The sequence below is a fragment of the Balaenoptera physalus genome (genome assembly GCF_965194825.1).
Source record: "Balaenoptera physalus genome assembly, chromosome: 16".
In the NCBI taxonomy this organism is placed as follows: domain Eukaryota; kingdom Metazoa; phylum Chordata; class Mammalia; order Artiodactyla; family Balaenopteridae; genus Balaenoptera; species Balaenoptera physalus.
In genome coordinates this window covers 15,431,528-15,457,463 of record NC_138898.1, presented here as the reverse complement: position 1 = coordinate 15,457,463, position 25,936 = coordinate 15,431,528, and the positions used below count along the sequence as shown (strand labels likewise).

At 43.4% G+C, this 25,936-nt stretch overlaps 1 protein-coding gene and 1 long non-coding RNA gene across 3 annotated transcripts; both read left to right on the top strand.

Moving 5' to 3' along the window:
* Positions 1-702: 702 nt before the first annotated feature.
* Positions 703-2,380, top strand: PI3 (peptidase inhibitor 3). Its single transcript, XM_082430435.1, has 3 exons — positions 703-857; positions 1,703-2,020; positions 2,241-2,380. The coding sequence occupies exons 1-2, from the start codon at positions 761-763 to the stop codon at positions 2,017-2,019; spliced, it is 414 nt and encodes a 137-aa protein (XP_082286561.1). The 5' UTR covers positions 703-760; the 3' UTR covers position 2,020; positions 2,241-2,380.
* A 147-nt stretch (positions 2,381-2,527) lies between these two features.
* On the top strand, positions 2,528-16,111 carry LOC309645379. Of its 2 annotated transcripts, XR_014254839.1 has the most exons (3): positions 2,528-3,555; positions 10,843-10,955; positions 11,472-16,111. It is a non-coding gene; the product is annotated as an uncharacterized lncRNA (long non-coding RNA). The 2 variants fall into 2 exon arrangements; XR_014254840.1 differs by having other exon boundaries at positions 10,843-16,111.
* Positions 16,112-25,936: the final 9,825 nt, after the last annotated feature.

Here is a 25,936-nt window from a genome sequence, read left to right as displayed (position 1 = left end):
GGAAGCCGTGTTGGATGTATGCACTGTAGATGTCCACCTTATAGATGATTTATAATTTCTTCCTTTTATTTTATGGGTGTTTTCTCTCTTCTGACTGTGATTTCAAGGGCATCATGCCATTCCAGATGTCACATTCCACCTTCCCTGTTACTTTCTTGGGGCATTTCAGAGACTACCTGTGAAATGGAAAAGTATACTGATTAGTCATTAGACGTTTAAGGCAAACATGCCTTTGAGAGTTTTTCTTGGGGTTAGGGGAGAATGAAAGAAAAGCCCAGCTTGATGCTGGGAGGGGTAAACTGTTTGGGTAGGTCTGAGTGGGTCTTGCAGGAACAGGGAGTAACTGGGGAACACCTTGGCTATGAAAACTGAACACCAGACCTACCACTGACTTGTTAAATGACCATGGGTGATTCCTTTCTCTTCTTTGGGCTCCATATTCTTTCTATTCTAAGTATGAAGAATTTGGCTGTAATGGTGCCCAAGGGCCAGCCAGCCCTGCTTCTTTGTGAGAAAGTGAGGTAACTCTTGGGGCTATCAGAGATGATGCGACAGTAACTGCCATTTCTCCCTGTGAATAATCCTTGGGGAAAGGCCCAAGGTCCCTCCCAGGATGGAGGTGAATATTTCCTGGTAGAACTAAGAAAATATACGCCTTGTCCCTTGTGAAACCAGAGATCCACCCTTGGCGCCAGGCCAAGCTGGAGCTGCATAAAACTAGGTTTGGCCTCAGCTCTTAGCCATTCACCTTCCTGACAACATGAAGTCTGACAACATGAAGTCCAGAAACTTCTTGAGCCCAGTGGTGGTACTTCTTGTCCTTGGGACACTGGTGGCACAGGCAGCTGTCATAAAAGGTGAATGGGGAAGTGGCCTGGGTGGGGCTGGGTTGGGTTGAGGAGAGGATGTTGGGGGCAGCCTGGGTACTGGCAGGGGGTACTTCCAGAGCAGCAGGCAGGGCTAGAGCCCACTCTTCAGCCTGGACAGTAGGTTTCCAGCATATCCGGAGAAGTAGGAAGTTGCCTACTAGACTCTACATGCTTTCCATCCCAGGACTGAGATATCAGGGCTGTTTGTGGAAGGAGTGTTGTTACATGACCTTGGCCTCAAGTGTTGATACTTGGACAGAACGTTCAATGAAGTGAGGGGTTCCAGGAATCTGATCCCTTGGTGTGGGGTCTGTCCCCTGCCTGTCTGCCCCATAAAATCACCTGTCATCAGTCCTCTAAGAGAAGGTTAAAAACCAACAGGGCCTCAGAAATCATGTAGTTTGAAGACCCTTATTTTCCAAAGGAGGACATTGAGACCTAGGGAGGGGTGAGGATTTGTCAAAACAATCTCCAGAGCCAGGATGGAGCTCAGGTCTCCTGGTAAGTGTCTCACGGCTCCTTTCCCTTCCATTAAGTTTCCTCAAAGATGCCAAGTGACCTTACCACCTCTGAAAGACACTTCAGTCTGGCATATCCTCGTGAGGGCCCTAGGACCCAGAATGGAGGATGAGGGGAAGAGATGGACACCCGAGGAACCCTGGTCCCAGCCTTCCAAGAGCACAGACCCCAGCTAGCCCTGGTGACCCTCCCCTATCTCAAGTCACATTTTGAGGGACACTGCAGTGAACAGTGGCTGGACCTGGAGGAAAGACTAGATGGTTAAAGCAGATACACTGTTGTAAATGTGGGGATATTTCTTTGTTGTTCTAAAGGTCAAGGCACTGCGAAAGGACAAGATCCAGTCAAAGGACAACATCCATTCAAAGGACAAGATCCAGTCAAAGGACAAAATCCATTCAAAGGACAAGATCCAGTCAAAGGACAAGATCTATTCAAAGCACAAGATCCAGTCAAAGGACAAGATCAAGTCGAAGTCCCACCCCCCTATAAGCCTGGCTTCTGCCCCAGGATGCAGATCCAGTGCACCAGTATAAATCCCCCTAACAAATGTCTGAGAGATGCTGATTGCCCGGGGAGAATGAAGTGCTGTGTGGGCAATTGCGGGAGAGACTGTATGAATCCTTGGTGAGGTGAGAACTGGGGGGAGGAAGAGGTGACCTGTGAAGGCACAGAAAGGCTGAGCGGTGGAGAGTGATCCTAGGTTGGTGGGGGAGAGGACATAGGGAGGTGATGGAGAGATTGAGGGGTCTCGTCCTGAGAGGGATGACGAGTGGGCTTGGTCCTGCCTCCCACTGCCTCTGAGTCTTTGACCTGCTGAATCGCATCTCTGATTCTCTTTTCTCCTACCAGGCGGAGTCTGTTCTCGCTGCACCTGTGAAGCCCCAGGGATGCAGATCCTGGTGCCTGTAGCACTACCCTCTCCCACACTGCCCATTCTTCCTTTCCTCCAGGGTGCCCAAACCTGGGATGCCTCTCTCATGTACTTTCCAATAAAAGACCACTTTCTACTCCATTTGTTTCTGGCTCCTATGACTTCTGGGCTCCTGGAGGCTCTGGGGAGATGGGTGTGGAGTTGGGACTTCCAGTCCCCAGTGGCGAGTGGAGAGGGACCCACGGCAGATGTTACTGATGTGTGAAGGAGAGCGGGGGCAGGAACGAAAGACCCATTCCTAGGGTTCACTGTAGAAATCCAATAATCAACCCAAGAACTGCAGCCTCCATTTCACCAGGAAATGGAAACCTAGACATTTTGCCTTTGGCCTTGGACGGGGGAAATAAAACCCAAAACCTTCCCAATTGACCCCTACTTCTGACCTGGCTATGATCAGCCCTGTCGGTGTGACTAGCCAACCCTTGTGGCTAAATCTATAGCTCCCTCCTTCTTTTCCTTTCATGTTTCCCAGGGATCTATGTCCTCCCAAGAAGACATAGAAACACATGCTGGGAAATCCCTGCTCATGAAGCATTTCCCCTATTCATGCTTGAGATGCCTCCAATAACATATAATTCCTTTGGGTTAAGCAATATCCTCTCCCAGCTTTCTGTTTTAAGATGTGAATGAGGCGGCAAGACACACTGAATCCATGATCCTTTCTTGTGATTGCTGAATAATGTTCTCTGGAGACATACAAGTTGGGGCAGAGCAGACTCGAGGAGTGAAGACACCAGAAGGGTGTATGTTGGGCAAACTTTGATGACCTCGTGGTTCTGCTGTTGGCTCACCTGCCCCACTGTCCTTGTGCAATGAAGTTCTCAGGGAAGGTCAAAGCTGCAGGGGGAGGAGCATTTGGGGTGAAGTGGGCAGAGCACAGGCTTGGGCATCAGGAGACCTGAGTTCTAGCCCCAGCCTCCTCCCCAATTGTTGGATGACCTCAGACAAATCTCTGATCTTCAGTTGTCTACTCATTCTGAGGAGGGTTGGATGAAATTATTCTGGAAGTATAATAATGAATGTCAGTTCAGCCCTGACATTATGGCCCTGAAACACCTCTTCTTTGTGTGTGTGTGTTGGGCTCCTGCTAGAGGGGAGGTGGGGAGCAGAGGCTTTGTTGGGGGTGAGAGAACAGAGAGCCCGCTGCCCCTTGGTCCGTCCCAGGGGCCTACAAGCCAGGGTTTCCCTCTCATTCTCCAGGGGATGGACTGGACTGCACATCTTGGAGCACAGGTGAGAGCAGTGGCTAAACTTCTGGCCTGACAAACACGTAATACACCATCGGTGGTAAGAACAGTTTCTGTGTTTTAGTGTTTTCTCTGTTCCAGATCCTGTACTAAATATGTTATATGTATTGTCTTATTTATTTTTCATTAGAACTCTCTCAGATGGGTAGTATACACATCTTTAATTTTGTTAAGAGATTGAAACCATGAAAGCTTCACTTAATCACCCAAAGACACACAGTGAATATGTGATGATAAATCCTATTTAAAAATTAAACTAAATCCTATTTTAATTTTTAATTTTTAATTTTTTTGGCTGTGCCACGCGGCTTGTAAGATCTTAGTTCCCCAACCAGGGATTGAACCCGGGCCCACGGCAGTGAAAGCGCTGAGTCCTAACCACTGGACTGCCAGGGAATTCCCATAAATCCTATTTTTATTATAAACTAGCAATAATCAGAAAATGGAATGGAAAAAAATTTCCACTTATAATATCAACACAATTAAACCGCTCAACAAATAAACTTAATGAGAAACAGGCAGAACTTTAAAAAAGAAATGTAAACAAGTGTTCATGTAGCACAGAAAAAAGCCTTGAATAAATAATTAACATGCTCCCGAATGTGAAGATTCTGTATGGTGAAGATAGCAGTATTTACCCCTTCGATTGTGTCTCTTTTCCCCCCAGCTTTACTTATTTATTATTATTATTATTATTTTAAAATAAATTTATTTATTTATTTATTTAGGGCTGCGTTGGGTCTTCCTTGCTGCGCGCAGGCTTCCTCTACCTGTGGCGAACGGGGGTTGCTCTTTGTTGCGGTGCGTGGGCTTCTTATTGTGGTGGCTTCTCTTGTTGTAGAGCATGGGCTCTAGGCGTGTGGGCTTCAGTAGTTGCTGTGCGTGGGCTCAGTAGTTGTGGCGTGCGGACTTCAGTAGTTGTGGCTCGCAGGGTCTAGAGCGCAGGCTCAGTAGTTGTGGCGCACGGGCTTAGTTGCTCCATGGCATGTGGGATCTTCCCAGACCAGGGCTTGAACCCGTGTCCCCTGCAATGGCAGCCGGATTCTTAACCACGGCACCACAAGGGAAGCCCCCCTCCCCCCAGCTTTAGTGAGATAAAAATTGACATATAACATGAATGTTTAAGGTGTACAATGTGGTGATTTGATACATGTATACCCTGCAAAATGTTTACCACAATAAGAATAGTTAACAAATCCTTCACCTCAGGTAATTACCATTTTGTTTTTGCTGTTGTTATGATGAAAACATTAAAGCTCTACTTTCATAGTAACTTTCAAGGATAAAATAGTTTTGCCCCTGCACAGCCTCCCTTGGTGATCTTGGCACCGGATTTACAAAACAATCCAAGCAAGGGGTTAGGGACAAAGAAAAGTCTGTGGGTAGATGTACCTCCCCCCCACCTTTTTCTTTTAACATCTTTATTGGAGTATAATTGCTTTACAATGGTGTGTTAGTTTCTGCTTTATAACAAAGTGAATCAGTTATACATATACGTGTGTCCCCATATCTCTTCCCTTTTGCAACTCCCTCCCTCCCACCCTCCTTATCCCACCCCTCTAGGTGGTCACAAAGCACCAAGCTGATCTCCTTGTGCTATGCGGCTGCTTCCCACTAGCTATATATTTTACATTTGGTAGTGTATATATGTCCATGCCACTCTCTCACTTTGTCCCAGCTTACCCTTCCCCCTCCCTGTATCCTCAAGTCCATTCTCTAGTAGGTCTGCATCTTTATTCCTGTCTTGCCCCTAGGTTCTTCTGACCACTCTTTTTTCTTTTTTTTTTTTAGATTCCATATATATGTGTTAGCATACGGTATTTGTTTTTCTCTTTCTGACTTACTTCACTCTGTATGACAGTCTCTAGGTCCATCCACCTCACTACAAATAACTCAGTTTCGTTCCTTTTCATGGCTGAGTAATATTCCATTGTATATATGTGCCACATCTTCTTTATCTGTTCATCTGTCGATGGACACTTAGGTTGCTTCCATGTCCTGGCTATCGTAAATAGAGCTGCAATGGACATTTTGGAGTCCCAGGGGCAGACTCTTTTTGAATTATGGTTTTCTCAGGGTATATACCCAGTAGTGGGATTGCTGGGTCGTATGGTAGTTCTCTTTTTAGTTTTTTAAGGAACCTCCATACTGTTCTCCATAGTGGCTGTATCAATTTACATTCCTGCCAACGGTGCAAGAGGGTTCCCTTTTCTCCACACCCTCTCCAGCATTTATTGTTTGTAGATTTTTTGATGATGGCCATTCTGACCGGTGTGAGATGACATCTCATTGTAGTTTTGATTTGCATTTCTCTAATGATTAATGATGTTGAACATTCTTTCATGTGTTTGTTGGAAATCTGTATATCTTCTTTGGAGAAATGTCTATTTAGGTCTTCTGCCCATTTTTGGATTGGGTTGTTTGTTTTTTTGATATTGAGCTGCGTGAGTTGCTTGTATGTTTTGGAGATTAATCCTTTGTCAGTTGCTTCATTTGCAAATATTTTCTCCCATTCTGAGGGTTGTCTTTTCATCTTGTTTATGGTTTCCTTTGCTGTGCAAAAGCTTTTAAGTTTCATTAAGTCCCATTTGTTTATTTTTGTTTTTATTTCCATTTCTCTAGGAGGTGGGTCAAAAAGGATCTTGCTGTGATTTATGTCATAGAGTGTTCTGCCTATGTTTTCCTCTAAGAGTTTGATGGTGTCTGGCGTTACATTTAGGTCTTTAATCCATTTTGAGTTTATTTTTGTGTATGGTGTTAGGGAGTATTCTAATTTCATTCTTTTACATGTAGCTGTCCAGTTTTCCCAGCACCACTTATTGAAGAGACTGTCTTTTCTCCACTGTATATTCTTGCCTCCTTTATCAAAGATAAGGTGACCATATGTGCGTGGGTTTATCTCTGGGCTTTCTATCCTGTTCCATTGATCTATATTTCTGTTTTTGTGCCAGTACCATACTGTCTTGATTACTGTAGCTTTGTAGTATAGTCTGAAGTCAGGGAGCCTGATTCCTCCAGCTCCGTTTTTCTTTCTCAAGATTGCTTTGGCTATTCGGGGTCTTCTGTGTTTCCATACAAATTGTGAAATTTTTTGTTCTAGTTCTGTGAAAAATGCCAGTGGTAGTTTGATAGGGATTGCATTGAATCTGTAGATTGCTTTGGGTAGTAGAGTCATCTTCACAATGTTGATTCTTCCAATCCAAGAATATGGTATATCTCTCCATCTATTTGTATCATCTTTAATTTCTTTTATCAGTGTCTTATAATTTTCTGCATACAGGTCTTTTGTCTCCTTAGGTAGGTTTATTCCTAGATATTTTACTCTTTTTGTTGCAATGGTAAATGGGAGTGTTCTCTTAATTTCACTTTCAGATTTTTCATCATTGTTTTATATCAATTTTATGGGGAGAAATTTAGGAAGAAATGCCTTTCACAATTTCATTCAGCAAATCAGGGCCACCAAGATCTGGTTCCCTGTTTCCTAGACCAGTGTTCATTCTACCTTCCTATGGAACTGGCTATTTTGATCAAATTGTTACAAACGTAAATTTCTCTGATTCCAACTGATGCCTAAACATTTGTCTCCTGGCAGCTGGAGCCCACTAGTATTTTTAATCATTTATAGTGTCAAGGGGAATTATTAATTCAAAGAAATAAGGGGTTCATGGCATGATAAGGGGCCCATTTTGGGAGACATGACTTTGGACCAGGTATCCATTGGTCCCATGTCCCCATTTGGGCCAGGTTCTGCTCACCTGGGAGCCCATACCTGGGCAGGGAAGAGAGTCTTTTCATCCCCATTCAGACATCCAGCCTCACATTCCGTCCAGGTACCCCCTGTTCTCTGATTTCCTTCCAGATTTCAGAAGCAGGCAATACTGTGCCATCACCCAGACCTCTGTTCTGATCCACTTAGACTCAGAAAAGTTCCACACACTCTCTGAACCTCACTGACACCATCTGTAAAAGAGAAGGCCAGAGCACATGGAGGTTTTCGAGCTCTTTGCAGTAAAACTCCACAAACGACCTAGAACCTAATACAGGCATATCTGACCATGTGAGTAACTCTGGGGAGGAAGTCAGGGGGAGGGTAAGAAAGTTGATTTGTTACTTCCAGGCACTATTAAGGTCACACACACACACAAAGCCCTTTGAGCTACTCACAGTGGCTTGGTGAGAAGAACAGACATCAAACGTTCAGTGCCAGTGGAAGGATTCATATTCCTGCTCCCTACTTCCACCCACTGGATCCAGCATCCACCAAACTTGAGTGTCCCTCTGAGGCTGGGAGCCCTCTGCCCATCTCTGAGGTTTCATGGTCAGTCCCAGGGGCAGAACAACTGAGCAGTCACTGCAAAGTTTACAGAGAACTGTAAGTACTTCTTATTCCCTATCTAGAACAGGAACAAGGACACAACACTCTCTTCCCACTGGGCATCTGTATCATCCTTCTCAGGGGTGCCAGTCCTAGGAGGCAAAAACATGCACCCACTGGTTATCAGCTCTTGGCAATTCCCTGATCACACAGCCTTCCATCTAGTTAGAACAGACAGTACACTCTGAGATTATCATGAACCACTTCTTTACATTAAACATGAAAAACCTGAGGCCCAGAGAGGATGATGAAGGGCTCCCCAAAGTCACAGAGTGCTCCCCCGCCATGCTGGGTCCAAAACCAAGATGTAGAGCTAACTTCTTAATAAGGTCACGTTGATGGTTTCACGCAATTTGGATCTTGAAGGGTGGTCCCTAAGATGAGATCGATATTCTTGAGTGATGGAACAGTACAAGGAAATGCGTCGATGGAAAAGTACAGTTAATGGGGAAGTAGGAAATGCGTCGATGGAAAAATACAGTTAATGGGGAAGTTGGTTCATATGGAAGCAATTTGGCCGAGATGATCCTCTACAAATTTGTCAAGTCAACTCTTCTCAATGTCAAGGCAGTTAATTCTCAATGGAGTCTTCACCCACTTATTCTTCCTTTTCAATGGTCTCAACTCCCTGTGTTTCCTACTCTTATCTCACAATATTCAGAAAAATGGCTCTGATAGAATCTTTCAGCCCCTTTCATTGTGGAAGGGACTGATGGAGCCCTTGGCAACAATCTCTCCAGCTCCCTCATTTTACAGCTGATAGAACTGAAGCCCAGAGAAGGGAAAGAATTATCCAAAGTCTTTAGCGAACAAAATATGTTTCAGTAAAATGCAGTGGAAACAAAATGCTTTTTGAACTGGTGTTTTATGATCAATGAGATGGTACATCTTTCATATCAATTCAGGTGTTAACACTTTTTTTCCCTCTGTGAACTGCCTTTTCATGCACTTGTTGCCTTTTTTATTTAGCTGTTTTGATAAGTTTAATTGCTTTGTCACAGCTCTTCTTTTTAAATGTATTTTATTTATTTAAAAACTTATTGAAGTATAGATGATTTACAACGTTGTGTTAATTTCTGCTATACAGCAAAGTGACTCAGTTATACTCAGCTATATATATTCTTTTTCATATTCTTTTCCATTATGGTTTATCACAGGATATTGAATATAGTTCCCTGTGCTATACAATAAGATTTTGTTGTTTATCCATCCTATATATAATAGTTTGCATCTGCTAATCCCAAACTCCCAATCCTTCCCTCCCCCCACCCCCTTGGCAACCACAAGTCTGTTCTCTGTGTCTGTGAGTCTGTTTCTGTTTCATAGATATGTTCATTAGTGTCATATTTTAGATTCCACATACAAGTGATATCATACTGTATTTGTCTTTCTCTTTCTGACTTACCTCACTTAGTATGATAATCTCCATCCATGTTGCTGCAAATTTCATTCTTTTTTTATGGCTGAGTAATATTCCATTGTACATATATATACCACATCTCCTTTTATCCATTCATCTGTCAGTGGACATTTAGGTTGTTTCTATTGCCTTGGCTATTGTAAATAGTACTGCTATGAACATAGGGGTTCACGTATCTTTTTGAATTATAGTTTTGTCTGGGTACATGCCAGGAATGGGATTGCTGGATCATATGGCAAGTCCATTTCTGGTTTTTTGAGGAACCTCCATACTGTTTTCCATAGTGGCTGTACCAATTTACATTCCCACCAACAGTGTAAGAGGGTTCCCTTCTCTCCACACCCTCTCCAACATTTATTATTTGTAGAATTTTTAATCATGGCCATTCTGACTGGTGTGAGGTGGTACCTCATTGTAGTTTTGATTAGCAAAATTGAAATATATTTGCCATATAACACTGTGTAAATTTAAGGTGTGCCACATGTTAATTTGTTACACATATATTGAAATATGATTGCCATTGTAGTGATAATTAGCACCTCCATCATGTTACATAATTATCTTATTTTTTTAGTGGATGGAATAATTAAGTTCTAGTCTCTTAGCAAGTTTGATGATTATAATACAATATTTTTGTATATATTCACTCTACTGTGCATTAGAACTTTAGGACTTATTTACTACTCTTTACAAGTTTGTACCCTTAAATAACATCTCTCTTATCCCCCCTGTACCTTAGTAACCACCAATTTGCTCTCTGTTTATATGAGTTTGGCTTTTTTAGATTCCATATATAAGTGATATCATACAATACTCATCTTTCTCTGTCTGACTTTTCTCACTTAGCATAATGTGTTCAGGGTCTATCCATGTCGTTGTAAATGGCAGGCTTTCCTTCTTTTTCATGGCTAAATAATATGCCATTGTATACATGTATTTACATATACCACATCTTCTTTATCCATTCATCTGTTATGGGCACTCAGGTTGTTTCCATACCTTGGTTATTGTGACAAATGCTGCTCTAAATGTGGGAGTTTATATAGTATTTGTCTTTCTCTGACTTATTTCACCTAGCATAGTGTCCTCAAGATTCATCCATATTGTCACAAATGGCAAGATTTCATATATATAACATTTATATATATGAATAATAAAAATGAAATTTTGAAAAATCTGGAATTTAACGTAAGGAACTAAAAAAGGACAGAGTAAAACAAAGGACAACTAAAGGAAAATAATGATAAAGATAAAATCATAAAATTTCTAAAGTCAAGAATAGGAAAACAGTAGATCTAATTAATAAATCAAAATCCTATTTTAAAGAATTACAAAATAGTGAAACCACGAGCTACTTAACGTAGATTTAAAAAGGAAGAAAAAATAAAATGGAAGGAAGCAGAAATAAATATAATAAAGTATAATGGTGGAAAGCACCATGGTATGAGAAAAAAAATGATCCTGAGACTACTTTGCAGATTGGCTTCTTTTCTCACCCTTTTGGCTGCTCTCCGGGTCCCATGGTCCTGAGGACGAGGAGTCTGCGAGAGGGATTAGGTGGCTGGGCAACGTCCACGTGGTTGCTCTTTGGGTGAGTTTCTATCTTCCCTGAAATACAATCGAGCTGTTATTTTCAAGGCTCGTGGTGAATAATGTTTCAGTTTCACTAATTGGGGCCGCAAACAAAGTTCATGATATTTAGAATACAGAGCCTTTAAGTAGCTGATCTGCCAAACCAATCAGACAGAATTTTTCTCAACTTGAACTGCATCTCAGAGAGGATAGGCCAGGCAGAACTGGAAGAGAGCAGTGAAGATGCACAGAGGAAAAGCACAGTATCTTGGTAGTACCTTCCCTATGTGACCGTGAATGGACAAGTGTCACCACCGTGGCCTGAGAAGGGTGTGGCGATGCTCAGGAATGAGGGTTTGGGTCACACCACCAGGTAAGCCACGGGGAGTCGCGTTGATGGTAGCTGAGGACAAGGAGACTAGAATGGGGTGACGAGAAGGGCGAGGATGACGAGCGGTTGTAGCCCTGACACCAATCGCAGGGGCCGGGGCTGTAGTTTGCCCCGCGGACCTTCATCCTCTATGGTTTCCTGCAGGAAGAAAGCCCACCAGAGCTGTTCCCCAATGTGTATGGAGATGTGAATCCCCGCAGCAGAAGGAGATGTGCAGCTCAGACCCCCTTCGAGAAGCAACTCGCCACCCAGCTTCTCGGAGTGTGTTAGCTGATCACGGACAGCAAGTGCTTCTCAGCCACAACCTGGTAATTGAGCTGAGGTCACACGATACCCAGGGGACCCCTGGCCAGGGACAGAGTAAGGCTGTGGTTCAAGGGTCCTAAGGAGGGACACCTCTAATGGAAAATCCTTGCTCCAGAGCTCCCCCAGTGGGCTGGCAGGGATGAGGTCAGGTCAGCACAGCGATGCTCCTGGTACCTAGTCCTGCTTCCACTCCTTCCCTTGCACAGGTGTTCCTTTGCCATGAAACTTGCGCTCCTAACTCTGTCTCAGCTCCTGCTCCCCTGAGAATGCAATCTGCAAAACGTGGCGCATGGAATTATCAGGATTCAGGCTCAGGGCCTTGTGAGAATGAGTGTCCAGGCAGCGTGATCACAGCCAACAACAGCTCAACGACTGTGTGATGTGGACCCCTCTGCTGTGGTCCTGGACACTCACCGCAGCCACCAATGCCCCTGGTTGGGTGCTGCTGCGGATGACAATACTGCATTGCCCTGGGAAAGGCTGCCCCTTGGTCCTCGCTGCTTTGGGTCACTCAGTGGAGATCTAAGTGTCAGGTGGGAGCATCACATTTGCCAAGCATCTTAGCGCAGCCCGAGGTATCAGAGTGAAGGAAAGTGACCCTTTGCAACGGGAAGCCAGAATGTCCATCAAGAGTCAAATATGAACTCCAAAGGGAGGTACCAAAATGTAGTGGTCAGTCAACGAACGTCAAATACCCTCCATGAAACTCCAGAGACTTTTCACATTGGGAGAACAGCACAAATGTTGCCACCTCGGAAACAGAAGGCCACACTCCCTAGTCACCATGGAAATGTCCCTGGGAAAGTGCCTTCTCTTATCGGACCAGACAGCAAGACACCTCTTCTATCAGTTTCTCTATGAGCAGTAATTTCTTTCACAAGGTCACTTTTAATGGACCGGAATCATTTTTTCTGCCCCTATTTTAATCCCAGGTTATCTTCCCAGCTTTTCCACGCTAGATGGTACTTGGTCTTCCCTAGTCTGCAGCTGAGTGTTTTTAGATACTAAGGCACTAATTCTTCAATAATACTTGTCCCAGAGTTGTTTCCTCCTGAATCACCCTAGAGCACCCCACCCCTGCCTCCGGTCAGAATGATGTCACGTCTTGTCCAGCCAACATTGCCAAAGCCTTGGACATCCGTTCCGCTTCTCTCCCTGGAAGTGAGATGCTGCAGCCATTGGCTGCCAGGAGAAATCCTCGCTTCTTCCTTTCTCTGTGTCTGCTTCTAACAATCACTAGTCCTCACATCCATGATGGCGTTTGTGCCTGGGTTCTTAAAGCAAGCACTCCTGCATATGTGCTGGCTGCAAAGAAGGAAGAGGGAACAGGCATCTGGACTTTCCAGCTTCCACGGGGGATGTGGCCTCAGCCTCCCACTCCCAAGACTGACCTGGTGCGATACTCCCTCATTATAGGAAGGGTGTGTGTATGCTTAGAAGTCAAGACATGAAAGTTGTCTAAAGCATTCTCATTCCCACTGTGAGCCTCCTCTTCGTTCTGTGTTCTGGTCCCAGCTTCTGGCCTGTCGTTTAACCGGCTGTTAAAAGGAAAGGGGATTGGATGGAGCAGGAAGGCTCCAATATTCTCTACACCACCTACTGCCTCATCACACTCTGCATGTCATGGTGAGGAGAGAGCAAGGATCACGGGAAAGGTGAGAACTTCTGGGGCTGCATGATATTAGTGAAATCATCAAGAGATGCTTGCTGAAGTTCCCAGAATGGGCAGTGCAGCCAGAAAACATGTGGTTCATTGGGAACAGCTCAACTGCTACCACGCTCCTGCCAGAGACATAGTGTTCCCCAGCTGAGGAGCTTTTTGCCGAGATGAAGCCCTGATGTCATATCTGCAGGCTTTGTGTGCACCCTGGGGTCACTGATAATTTTTGGACATTCTTTGGCCACTTCTTAGGCTCTCCTTGTCCAGAGCCTCCTTGCATGAGGAGACTCTGTTCTAGCCAGCCATGCGCGTCTGCCCCAGGGAGTCCGGTGTGACAAGGGTCATGCACAGACACCTGGTGCTTCTCAGCTCGTCCCAGATGCTCTGAGCCACAACCTTCCATTGCATTTGGAGTTGGAAATCCCCTTGGACATGGTCCAGACAAACACCCTCATCTCGAAGATGAGAAAACTGAAGTCTAGGGGCACCATCGAAGTTCACACGAGGGGTCAAGGACAGAGCTGGGGCCGAGAACTACCTGTCCTGATATAATGGTTTTTGCTCTTTCTGTAAGATATTGAATAAGGTAGGAGGATGAGTAACCTTTCAAAGAAAGACTTTATGATCTTTTCGTCTGACCTGAACCAGACATCATGTTCATGGCAGGAATTCCAGGGGAACAGAATTTCTCAAGCCAAAGTGTAGAATCAAAGATAACGTAGATTTGGGGAGAAGATGAGAAGAAGTCAGCTATGAACTGATGCTCCACAATTTGCCAAGTTAGCCATTGTCATGAGTGTCCTGCCTCATTTTGGTGTCCTCTCAATGATCTCTCTGCTCTTCTTGTGCCAATTTACTCCTCACCAGGCAGAGACCTTTGCTTAGAGTCTTGGCATCTTTCTCAAGCAAGGTGGGTCCTAAGAGCTCAAGCCACCCATTTTACAATAACTGAGACAGAGACCAATGGTGGATGGAACTTGCCCCAAATCAACAGTGGGAAACCAGTCTCATGGGGAAAAAAATAGGAATTGTGTTTACTTTAGTTTGCATTTCTTTAATTATAGGTGCAGTTTTATATGTATATGTAGGCCACTTATATATATATGCCACTTGCATTACTTTTTCTGCCATCCATATATTCCTGGTCTGTGTTCATGTTTCTATTAGGTAATCTGTTTTCTTTATTGTATTGTAAACGATCTTTCTATATATTATGGAATATATATTCCTATTGTATGTATTTACTCATATTTTTCCAATTTCTAATTATTTTTCCTACTGTAGGATTGATTTTGTCCTACAAAAGCTTTTCATTTGTATGTGGTTATCTGTATCAATTTGCTTTCAGAAAATCATTCCCAAATCAATAGTGTGCAAAACTTCGGTTATGTATTCTTTGAGTATTTTTATAGTTCAAATTTTATGTTTACATCCTGGATCATCTAAAGCCTATTTGAAGATAATGGGTGAGACAGAAATCCAGTATTTCCCCCTGAACTGCTGATAATCTGTCTCGATATCATTTACTGAGTTATCTAACATTTCTCTGGTGATGGGGAATTCTGCCTTTATCATTTGTAAATTCCCATAAGCATTGAGTTTCTCTTTTCTTCCATTATGTTGTGTGTATTCCCTCACCATTACTGTATGTTCTCTTTCAGTTGATATATTTTTATGACAATTTTGGTGGCGTTGAAATCAGTCATTGGACTTATTGTTGTGATCATTTCGAAGTGTACACAAATACTGAATCATTATGTTGTACACCTGAAGCTAATATAATGCTATATGTCAATTACCCCTCAATTAAATAATAAATGTATTAATATGATTTCAAACATGTTACTGAGATGTTCAATGGGCTCTGAAAAGTAAGAAAACTAAAACTCAAGTCAAACGTCTGATGAAAAAACTGGACCTTTAAAATAAAGCCAAGAGCTGAAGTTCTCCTGCTGAGAATCTGGAATCTATGCATTAGGACACCTTTAGGTATTGTGAGCTGAAAGAACCAATGTTTCATAAAGGTCGGGACACAGAAGGACAGCTGCCCAAAATCTGCTTGATAATGCTGCTCTCAACACTCAATTATGTCTTTTCTTCCTTCAGTTTCCCCGAAGGAATTGTCCTTGATGATCACAAATACTGGCCCAATACATCTGACCCAGGATTTCTTACCTTTGACACTATTACCACTTGTGGGGATCAGGGCTTTCCTGTGGATTGTAGGATGTTTGGCAGCATTCCTGAGCTCTACATACTAGAAAGATCATTCCCCCCAAGTTATGGCAAAATATCCCCAGGCACTGCCCAATGTCCTCAGGGGCGCAAAATCATTCTGATTGAGAACCACTGATCTATCCTAATCCCATTACCCCAGAACATTGGATCTCTCGAAGCACAAAACATACTCAAACGCTGGAAAATTTCCAACAAGCTTAAGTCCTTTCCCACGTACCAACCCGTAATTGTTACTTTAGGAAAGTTATCATCAGACAGTCTCCTCAGCCGTCTTTCCTGATCTTCCGGTTAAGCTATGTGACTGTCAGCATGACACTCAGTTTTTAGGCTCCACTAAATTGCAGGCGAATGGCTCTATTTTTTTCCAAAAATCCCCTGTGGCATAAATTGCTACACAGTCTTTTCCAATTATTTGGGCCGCTTTGCAGAGGTAGGTTTTGAGGTTTGTCTTTGAGGTTTGCTCTGACCACAGGAGGTTCTTTTTTTTTTAAATTTATTTTATTGAAGTATAGTTGACTTACAATGTTGTGTTAATTTCTGCTGTAGAGCAAAGTGATTCAGTTTTATATATATATATATATATATATATATATATATATATATACACACACACACACACACACACACATTCTTTTTCATATTCTCTTCCATTATGGTTTATCACAAGATATTGAATATAGTTCCCTGTGCTATACAATAGGAACTTGTTTATCCATCCTATATATAATAGTTTGCATCTGCTAATCCCAAACTCCCAATCCATCCCTCCCCCACCCCCCTCCCCCTTGGCAACCGCAAGTCTGTGCTCTGTATCTGTGAGTCTGGTTCTGTTTTGTAAATAAGTTCATTTGTGCCATATTTTAGATTGCACATATAAGTGATATCATATGGTATCTGTCTTTCTCTCTCCGACTTACTTCACTTAGTATCATAATCTCTAGGTCCATCCATTTTGCTGCACCTAGGAGGTTCTTCTTAGTTTTATTTTTCTGTGAATCTCTCTGGGAGTTACCTTCAAATCTGACTTAAAGGTAAACTAGTTAGCCTGTAGTTGAGTTTTTTGCTCTCACGGAGCGGCAGCTTCCTCCTAATTGCTTACCACCAAAATCTCCAATGTTTTTTAATTTTTAAAATAAATTTATTTATTTTATTTGTTTATTTTTGGCTGTGTTGGGTCGTCGTTGCTGCATGCGGGCTTTAGTTACGAGCGGGGGCTACTTTTCGTTGCGGTGTGTGGGCTTCTCATTGCGGCGGCTTCTCTTGTTGCGGAGCACGGGCTCTAGGCGCGCGGGCTTCAATAGTTGTGGCGCATGGGCTCAGTACTTGTGCCTTGCGGGCTCTAGAGCACAGGCTCAGTAGTTGTGGCCACTGGCTTAGTTGCTCCACGGCATGTGGATATTCCTGGACCAGGGCTCAAACCCACGTCCCCTGCATTGGCAGGTGGACTCTTAACCACTGCGCCACCAGGGAAGCCCCTCTCCATTGTTTGTTGTTGGTTTTTTTTTAATTAATTTATTTATTTACTTTTGGCTCTCCATTGTTTTTAAGAGTGCCTTCCAGCTTGAACTTTCCCACACTCTGTTCCAAAAAAAGTCGGTTCCTTTGGGGAGAGCTTTAGAGCTTTCTGTTGTTAAAGACTGCTTCTTAACCTGGGCGAAATCTCTGAGCTATGTCTATGGAGCTGTGATGGAGATAGTGGTTCACTTCTCTGGAGGTGAACCCCTGTTTTACAGACAGCGTTCTGTGCATGGGCAGAAGCTTCTGGTCTTATAGATATTTATTTCCTGGCATGAAAACTCCACCCTATGAATGAGCCATTCCAAGGGCTGCTGTGGCCTCAGCATTCTTGACCTTCAGTCTGTGGGGTAGAGCCTCAACCCTACAAGTGGAGTTGGAGTGGAAGAATGGAGCTCCCTATCTCTTGGCCACACTCAGCTGGAATTTAGGTCCTGAAGCGTAGAGCTGGGGGCCGGGGGAGTTTGAGATATATTGGCAGCTTATACCTCCTGGGGAGATATAATCCTTGATAAGGACGTAGGAGAATGAAATCTTGCATTTGTGACAACATGGATGGACCTAGAGTGTATTACGCTAAGTGAAATAAATCAGACGGAGAATGACAAATACCATATGATTTCACTAATATGTGGACTCTAAATAATAAAACAAATGAACAAACAAACAAAACAAGAACAAACGCATAGATGGAGAGAACAGATCAGTGGTTACCAGAGGGGAAGCTGGTTGCGGGGAGGGTGAAGGGGATCAATTGTATAGTGATGAACGGTAACTAGACTTATGCTGGTGATCCCTTTGTAGTGTATACAAATATCAAATTATAATTTATATAATGCCAAAAATTTAAAGTTTGCTATATAACAAATTTACCTCAATAAAAAAAGAACTTTCATTTGGAGCTCAACTCTAAATTTTTTAAAAGGGCATGTGCAGTGCTGTGGAAAACCAATTGAATGAGATCTGTTGTTCTTTTTGTAAAATGCCTAAATTTGCAGCAAATATCTCTAATAAAATCTTCTTTAAAGAAGGAAAGAAAGAGAGAGAGAGAAAGAGAGAGAGAGAGAAAGGCAGGGGAGAAGTTGGCGGACAGAGTTACTATGCTAGGGAGCCATCTTTTTCCTCAGCATCTCTCTGCCTCCCCCCGGATACCAGCTCCCCTATGTGCATCCATAGATCTGTTTCTCGCCACTGCTTAAGATAGATACTCTCTTTGTCACCAAGCAAGTGGGAACAACACACACTTTTACAGCAGTGCAGAAAGAGTTAGAAGGGTTATTTGGCCTGGGGTTCACATTCCGAAATGACCTCAAGTTAGACTTTTGACCTTAGTAACAAACAAAGTTTATACAAAGTAATGGAGACATCAAGGCAGCATCAAAGTAGAAAACATTCATTAGACCACTTAAACTTACGCAGTGCCCAACGCATGATATTCTCCATATTATTTTGCTAATAGCTTACTATCTTGCCTTGTCTTTGTACCTGGGTGGGTTCCAAAAGTTAATTTGTTCAAAGTAAAGTCTTCAAATGTACCCATTTCTGAAATCTGTTGGGAGGGTTGGGGTTAAATTGTCCTGGATACAAAGTGAGAAGGGGGGAGTTTGTCAGACCTGATAAATGCTCTGGCAAAGACAATTCCCTCCTATTGCTTCCGAAGCCACTGCATAAAGCAAGAATTATTAAGGGCCAGGCCAGCCCTGCCACTCCCTGAAGAAGAGTGAGGACTTGCGGGTTTTCACAAGTTATGCCCCAGAGGTTATTACAGTGCCTTTTTCAGGGCTGAGAGAGCTGATATCTCCTGGTCAAATTCAGGCGCTTTTGACCCTGGGCCCTGGGAACTACAGCTCCCCCTGCTGGCGGTTGCCTGCCAGCGTCGATATCAACCGAGATCTAGCCTCCACGTTCACCCACACGCTTTTCTCGCGTCATGAAGCTGAGCGGCCTCCCGGCGCCCACTGTGGTCTTCCTCCTGCTCTTTCTCCACTTGGCACAGCCTGGATTCCGCAAGGGTGCATGGAGGGCGTGGCGGTTCTAGGTGTGGTTGGGCGAGGGTAGGGGGGACGCTTCCTCCTCCGAGGAATCCATGGGACAAGCTGGCGCTGATGCCCTGGCGTCCGCACCTCACCCTCTGGCGTTTTCCCCCCAGCTATCAGGAAACCCGGCTATTGCCCAGATTTTTTTCTCTCCTGCCCTTTCGTCCTCTTACCTCTGTGCCGGCGCGATAGAGGTTGCAGTGGGTCCAAGAGGTGTTGTGTCTACAACTGCAGACGTCAGTGTACGGAGCCGTGGCCGACTTTGGACTGAGGTGAGAAGCCCCACGTCTACCCCGCTTCACTTTGCCCCTGAAACGTTCCAGAAGAACCAGGTGTCCCAGAGGGAGTGGAGGACTCTCAGTGCCCTTAGAAATCATTGACGAAAGAGCTTTTGAATTGAGATCTGCCCTGAACCTTGCCTCAAGGACAGTAAAGAGAGAGGCCCAGCAGACCTCCTTCCTCAGAAAATACAATTTTTTTCGTGTCATGGGCCTCATTCTTCTGTGAATTGATGAGGAGGTTTGGATAAGATTATCTCTAAGCATCTCAACTGTTAGTGAATTTTTATCATGACCATTTTCCATGGCCATTGTTTTTTCTAACAGCACATAATAAGGAAGCACTTTCCTCTTCACATTTAAACGGTGAGGTAAGGGATTCTGAGATTATAATTCTTTAGCATGGCTCACCTAGAATTCCTGAACCCTGATTCCTCGGAAGCACATCTTAGTACCCTTGGGAGGAGAGTACCTGGCAGGATTCAGACCACAGTGGTCTTGGGACTCAATCTGTGTTCCCTCCACGGTTTGCATCTTCCTGTATCTGTTTCTCTCTTGTCTCCCCAGGTAGAAACCCCTCCTTAACCAGGCTTGAGAATATGCTGGGGAGCCCAGTCTCAGACTTGGATAACTGAGCTCCAGTTCTTCCCTGCTTACCTCATTCCCAAGACTTCCTTTTATCAAGAGTTAAATGCTTCTTCATATGAAAATGACACAAAGAAATAAAGTGTTATGTATTTAAAACTACATGAAAATCCATGACTCCTGAGTCTCTCTCCTCTCCCCCGCCCCCTTTCTCTGTCTTCAGCCTTTGGTGGGCGACCCTTTAGGGTTTGTAAGAAAGAATGGGGTTACTGTTTCACATTTAGTCTTGACCAGTTCCTGCACTTCTGTTTTTCTGATAGGTTTTTAATGTCTCCTGACACTCAGATTCTCTGTTCATTAAATTCTCTGTTCATTAAATTCCATTAAACCATTGTCATGGTTTCTGTGTTTGGATGCTATGAAAGATGTACAGTCTTATCCTGCGGCTGAAGGGCAAGTCTCTTTGCTACATTGTCTCTGGTTCCGCTGCTGTTGGCCTTTCCACTTGTGGGAGTAGTATGATCTAGGAATAGGTTCGGGACTTTGGGGTTGGAAATGGAGCAGGACATGGCCTTAGTTCTAGGCTACTTTAGGGTCTAAAATTTAGGCCATCATAAATCAGGAAAAGGAAATCCTGTCTGAGGCCCTGCTTAGCAACCTTGAATCTTAGTTTGGGGTTTAAGACCCTTAACTTACCTAATAATGAAGTGTTATCTAGTCATGCATTTCCTCACTTTCTGCTATGTGGTTCTGTCTTGATTCGGGATCACACAGGAATTTCAGGTCTTGGAGAGTGGTCTTCAAAAAAATGTATTTTTCTTTGACACAAGCACCTTACATTTTTGAAGAACTGCTTATTTCCTAGAATGTGTGTTTTTTTTTTAATAAATTTATTTATTTATTTATTTATTTTTGGCTGTGTTGGGTCTTCGTTTCTGTGCGAGGGCTTTCTCCAGTTGCGGCAAGCGGGGGCCACTCTTCATCGCGGTGTGCGGGCCTCTCACTGTCGCGGCCTCTCCCATTGCGGAGCACAGACTCCAGACGCGCAGGCTCAGTAGTTGTGGCTCACGGGCCCAGTTGCTCCGCGGCATGTGGGATCTTCCCGGACCGGGGCACGAACCCGTGTCGCCTGCATTGGCAGGCGGATTCTTAACCACTGCGCCACCAGGGAAGCCCTAGAATGTTTTAAGTTGACATATATTTTTCATCATGCAAGTGATAAAATTTTTGGTGTATAATGAATATTGTCCTTTAAATAGAATGGGAAAATAAATAAATAAATAAAATGGGGACCTCACTCTTTTTAATGGTTTCTAATGGACTCCAATTACCCTCTTCATTTGATAGTAATATCTGTAAAAAAAAAAAACCCTAAATATGTTCTTACTTTTCCTAATCTTCTTCTGCCTCTCTGCTTCCTTTCCCTTCATTGCCTGAACAATTCAAACCAAAACAAATAGGTGAGTGGGTGAGCTTGGGTCCTCTGGAAGGCAGATGTCAGAATAAGATTAGATCACCAAGAGTGTATCAGGGGGAAAGGCCTGTGAGAGGTAAATGGGTGACAAGGAGATGAGGACGGCCATCAGACCAGATGCAGGGCTGACTCCTAGCGACGGAGGAGGGAAGGACGGAGGGTTTAGGAGGAAGAGTCTCGGAATATAGTGCGATATTAAGAAAGTGTCGGCCTGGCTGAAAGAGAGTGCTGGAACTAAAGTCACCTACCAGGAGTCCCATGTCTCTCAGAAAGGGAAGAGAAGGAGGGGCATCTGGCTAGCTTGGGGGTGAGCTCCTCTTTCTTTCCTCGGGTGGGGCTCAATCCAGTTCTTCCATTGGGCATCCCAGGAAAGAAAACCCTGACAAATAGGGACCAAGTTCTCTGTGAGGACTTCTTCTGGGAGTATGTCTGGACCACCTGAAATGGCCCTTTGGCTAAATAGCTCTGTCTGCCACATTCTGTCTGTGTGTCTGTCTCTCCACCTCCTTGTCTCTCTCTTATACTCCGTCTCCCTCTCATTCTCCGCATCTCCTTTGTTTTCTTGCTCTTCATCTCATTTACCCTCTGTATCTGTCTGCCTTTCTTTTCATTTCTGGTTCATTACTATCTTGCTGTCTCTCGCTCTTTCTCTGTCTGCCTGTCCTTCTCTCTCTCTCGATTTTTGTCAAATGTTTTCACGTGTATGCTTTATTTTCTCCTCTTTCTGTCATCCTTTGTTCCATGTGTCTGTATCTTTCTCTGGGCAGGAACACCTGAATGGGAAAGCTGCACATCCCCTCATGAGCCAGCGATGTCTCATGGCCCCTTGTCAGGCTGTCCTTAGCACCCACCCCTTGCCCAACTCTGGGTCATGACTGCTCCCCTACAGCCTTCCTTTGGTTTCTGGAGACTCCTTTCACCCTCCTGGGAAGATGGTCTCTTGGGCCCTTGTCAAATCCACCTCCTTCCTTGTCTGTGTTGTTTCTCTTGAGGAAGAGAAAGCTGAAACCTGCCCTGCACCCGCCATAACCCCCTACTGGGACCAAAGTCTATCAGCCCCCGCTGTGCCAGGAGGACCAGCAGTGTTCGGAGAAGAAGAAATGCCGCCCTTGCAGGTTGCATGAAGGGCAGGAATCCTACAGATGTTCTAAACCTATGAGAGGGTTGTATCTGCAAGGAAGGCGCAAAGACTGAGACACAGACCCTCTAGAGGGTCTTGGGATGCTGATGGGGGCTCCCTCTCGATCTGGCTGGGGACAAGGGCTAGCCGGGTCTTTGCCACTGCCAACTTTGTAAATCTTATTGGTCGCTTGATCAGATAGTGGAACCAACCGTCAGCCTGACTGGAGATCAGCCACCAGTCAGTCCAGCAGGGGGAGCACTGGATTAAAGGAATCGGGCCTGCCTTCATGAGATGCTTAGGCCTCAGTTTGGGGACTGGGGGCAGCTGGCTTCCATGGAGCAAGGTAAGGCTGGGCAGGCTCTTGTTCTGGACAGCAGGAGGGTCTCAAGCTCTGGACCTGCTCTCTCCAGCTCAAGTGAAGCCTGGGAAGTGTTCAGTGGTGAAAGGCACTTGGAAGATGCCCAACCCTCCAAACTCTTGCAAAAATGATGCTCGGCCTTGCCACAGCCTGCAGTGCTACAAGGGCAAGTATAGGAAGTGGTGTATTGTCCCTAAGGAAGCAAGAAGACGGTCAGGCTCAGATCTCTGACCCACCTGCCATCACTCTCCCTCAATGTGGCCTAAGTCCCCTGGAGCTCTGCTCTCTGTGGCAGGGGGGCTGCCTCAGCAGAACCTCTGCCCTTCAACACCATCTCCCGCTGTCTTCCGGGCACAAAACCACAGAGGACCACATTAGCAGTGCTTCTATGCCTGACCTCTCACCTAGGCCCCAGGAGGGAGAGGATCTGGAGAAGCTTGGAGAAGCAGCCCAGGCTCAGGGCTCATGAGACCTAGGTCTGAATGTTAGCTTTGCCTCTGACTGACGTATTGCCTCGGGCAGGTGACAGTACCTCTCTGACACAGTTGAATGAAAGCTGAGAAATGGACCCTCACATATATGGTCCATTAATGTTTGACAGGGGAGCCAGGAATGCTCAGTGGGGAGAGGATAGTCTTTTCAGTAAATGGCGCTGGGAAAACTGGATATCCATACGCAAAAGAAAGAAATTGAACCACTATCTACACCACTCACAGAAATTAGTTTGAAATGGAGTTAGGACTTACACATAAGACCTGAAATCATTAAACTACTAGGAAAAAACATAGAGAAACACTCTTTGACATTAGTCTTGGCAATGATTTTTTGGATACAACACCGAAATCAGAGAAACCAAAGCAAAAATCAATAAGTGGAACTACATCAAACTAAAAAGCTGCACAGCAAAATCAACAATCGACAAAATGAAAAGGTAACTTATGGGATGGAAGAAAATATTTTCACATCGTATATCTGATAAGGGGGCTAATATCCAAAATCTATAAAGAATTCATATAATCAATAGCAAAAATAAAAACAAACCATCCAATTAAAAAATGGACAGAGGACTTGAATAGTCTTTTTTCCAAAGAAGACATACAAATGTCAAGTACATGAAAAGGAACTCAACATCACTAATCATCATGGAAATGCAAATCAAAACCACAATGAGATATTGCCTCACATCTGTTAGAATGGCCATAATCAAAAAGACAAGAAATAACAAGTGTTGTTGAGTAAGGGAACCCTCATGAACTGTTGGCACCAATGTAAATTGGCGCAGTCACTATGAAAAACAATATGGAGGTTCTTCAAAAAATTAAAAACAGAACTACCATATGATCCAGCAATCTCACTTCTGGGTATATATCCAAAGGAGGTAAGATCACTATCTAGAAAATATATCTGTACTCCCATGTTCATTGCAGCAACATTCACAGTAGCCAAGACACGAAAACAACCTAAATATTCACTGACAGATGAATGGATGAAGAAGAAGTGGTACACATACATGATGGAATATTGTGCAGCCATAAAAAAAGAAAGAAGGAAATTTTGCCATGTGTAACAACATGGATGGACCTAGAGGGCATTATGCTAAGTAAAATAAGTCAGACAAAGAAAGGCAAATATCTCACTTAAACATGGGATCTAAAAACATCGAACTCAAGAAACAGAGCTTAGAATGGTGGTTGCCAGAGGCTGAGTGGTAGGGGAAATGGGCGATGGTCAAAGAGTACAAACTTCCTGTCAAAAGATGAATAACTTACCCCCAAAAGATGAGTAATTTTCAGGGATCGATGTACAGCATGGTGATTACAGTTAACAAAACTGTATTGTACACTTGAAAGTTGCTATGAAAGTAGAGCTTTAAGGTTCTCACTGTAATAAAGTGGTAAAATTACAATAAAACGGTAATTTTGTGAGATAAAGAATGTGCTAACTAACCTTATTGTGGTAAGCATTTTACAGTATATAAGAGTATCAAATTATCACATTGTACACCTTAAACTTACACAATGTTTTATGTCAATTATACCTCAATAAAGCTGGAGGGAAAATCAAAATTACATAAAAAGATACAGTCATAGAAGTCTTTTCCCATCCCTATCCTTCACTCCACTTCCACCCAACCCTTATAGGTAACAATTTTATTCCTTTTTGGTTTATCTTTCTTATATTTTCATTATATATATATATATATATTCTTATTTAGATTTGTTTCTTACATGAAGGGTATCTTACTTTATACATCGCTGTCACTAAACAACATAACTGACAATTACTCCATCTCAGCTCTTAGAGAACTTCCTCATTCTATAGTGCCCAAATATTCTATTGTGTGGATATATCACAGTTTATTCATCCCATTTCCTTGTCCTGCACAGATAAGCAATCCTTTGCCATTACGAATGACGTTACAAATTATGTTAGCGTGATCATTGACATATGTTTTCAGGGTAGATTCCTAGAAGTTAGACTGTTGAAAGGATAAAAACATGTAATTTTGTTAAACATTGCTCAGTTCCCATCCCCAGGAACTGCACTATTTTGGATTCTTACCAGCTATGTCTGAGAAAGACTATTTCTTCATAGCCTTGTTGATGGAGTTTGTTGTCAAGCTTTTGAATTTTTGCCAGTCTGGCAGGCAGGAAACAGTATAGTTTCAATGTGTAGTTTTCTCTTCATATACCGATACCACAGTGCTTTAACTATAGGGACATTATAGTGTCTTCTAACATATGGTAAGGCTAGTCTTTTTGATGGTTTTCTTTTTTAGGGGTTTCCTACTTTTATATGAAGTTTAGAATCAACGCCTCAAAAATTATTGGTACTTTATTGACATTATATTAATGAAGAAATTTGACATTTTTATTATGCTGTAATCACTCCATCCAACGACAAGGGATGTCTTCCCATTTAAGTATACTTTTGAGTCTTTGAGAAATATTTTAAAATTTTGATAATTTCCCATGGCATTTATTTCTAGTGTTTAAGTTTTTTGTTGTATTGTAAATGGGATGTTCTCTTACATTA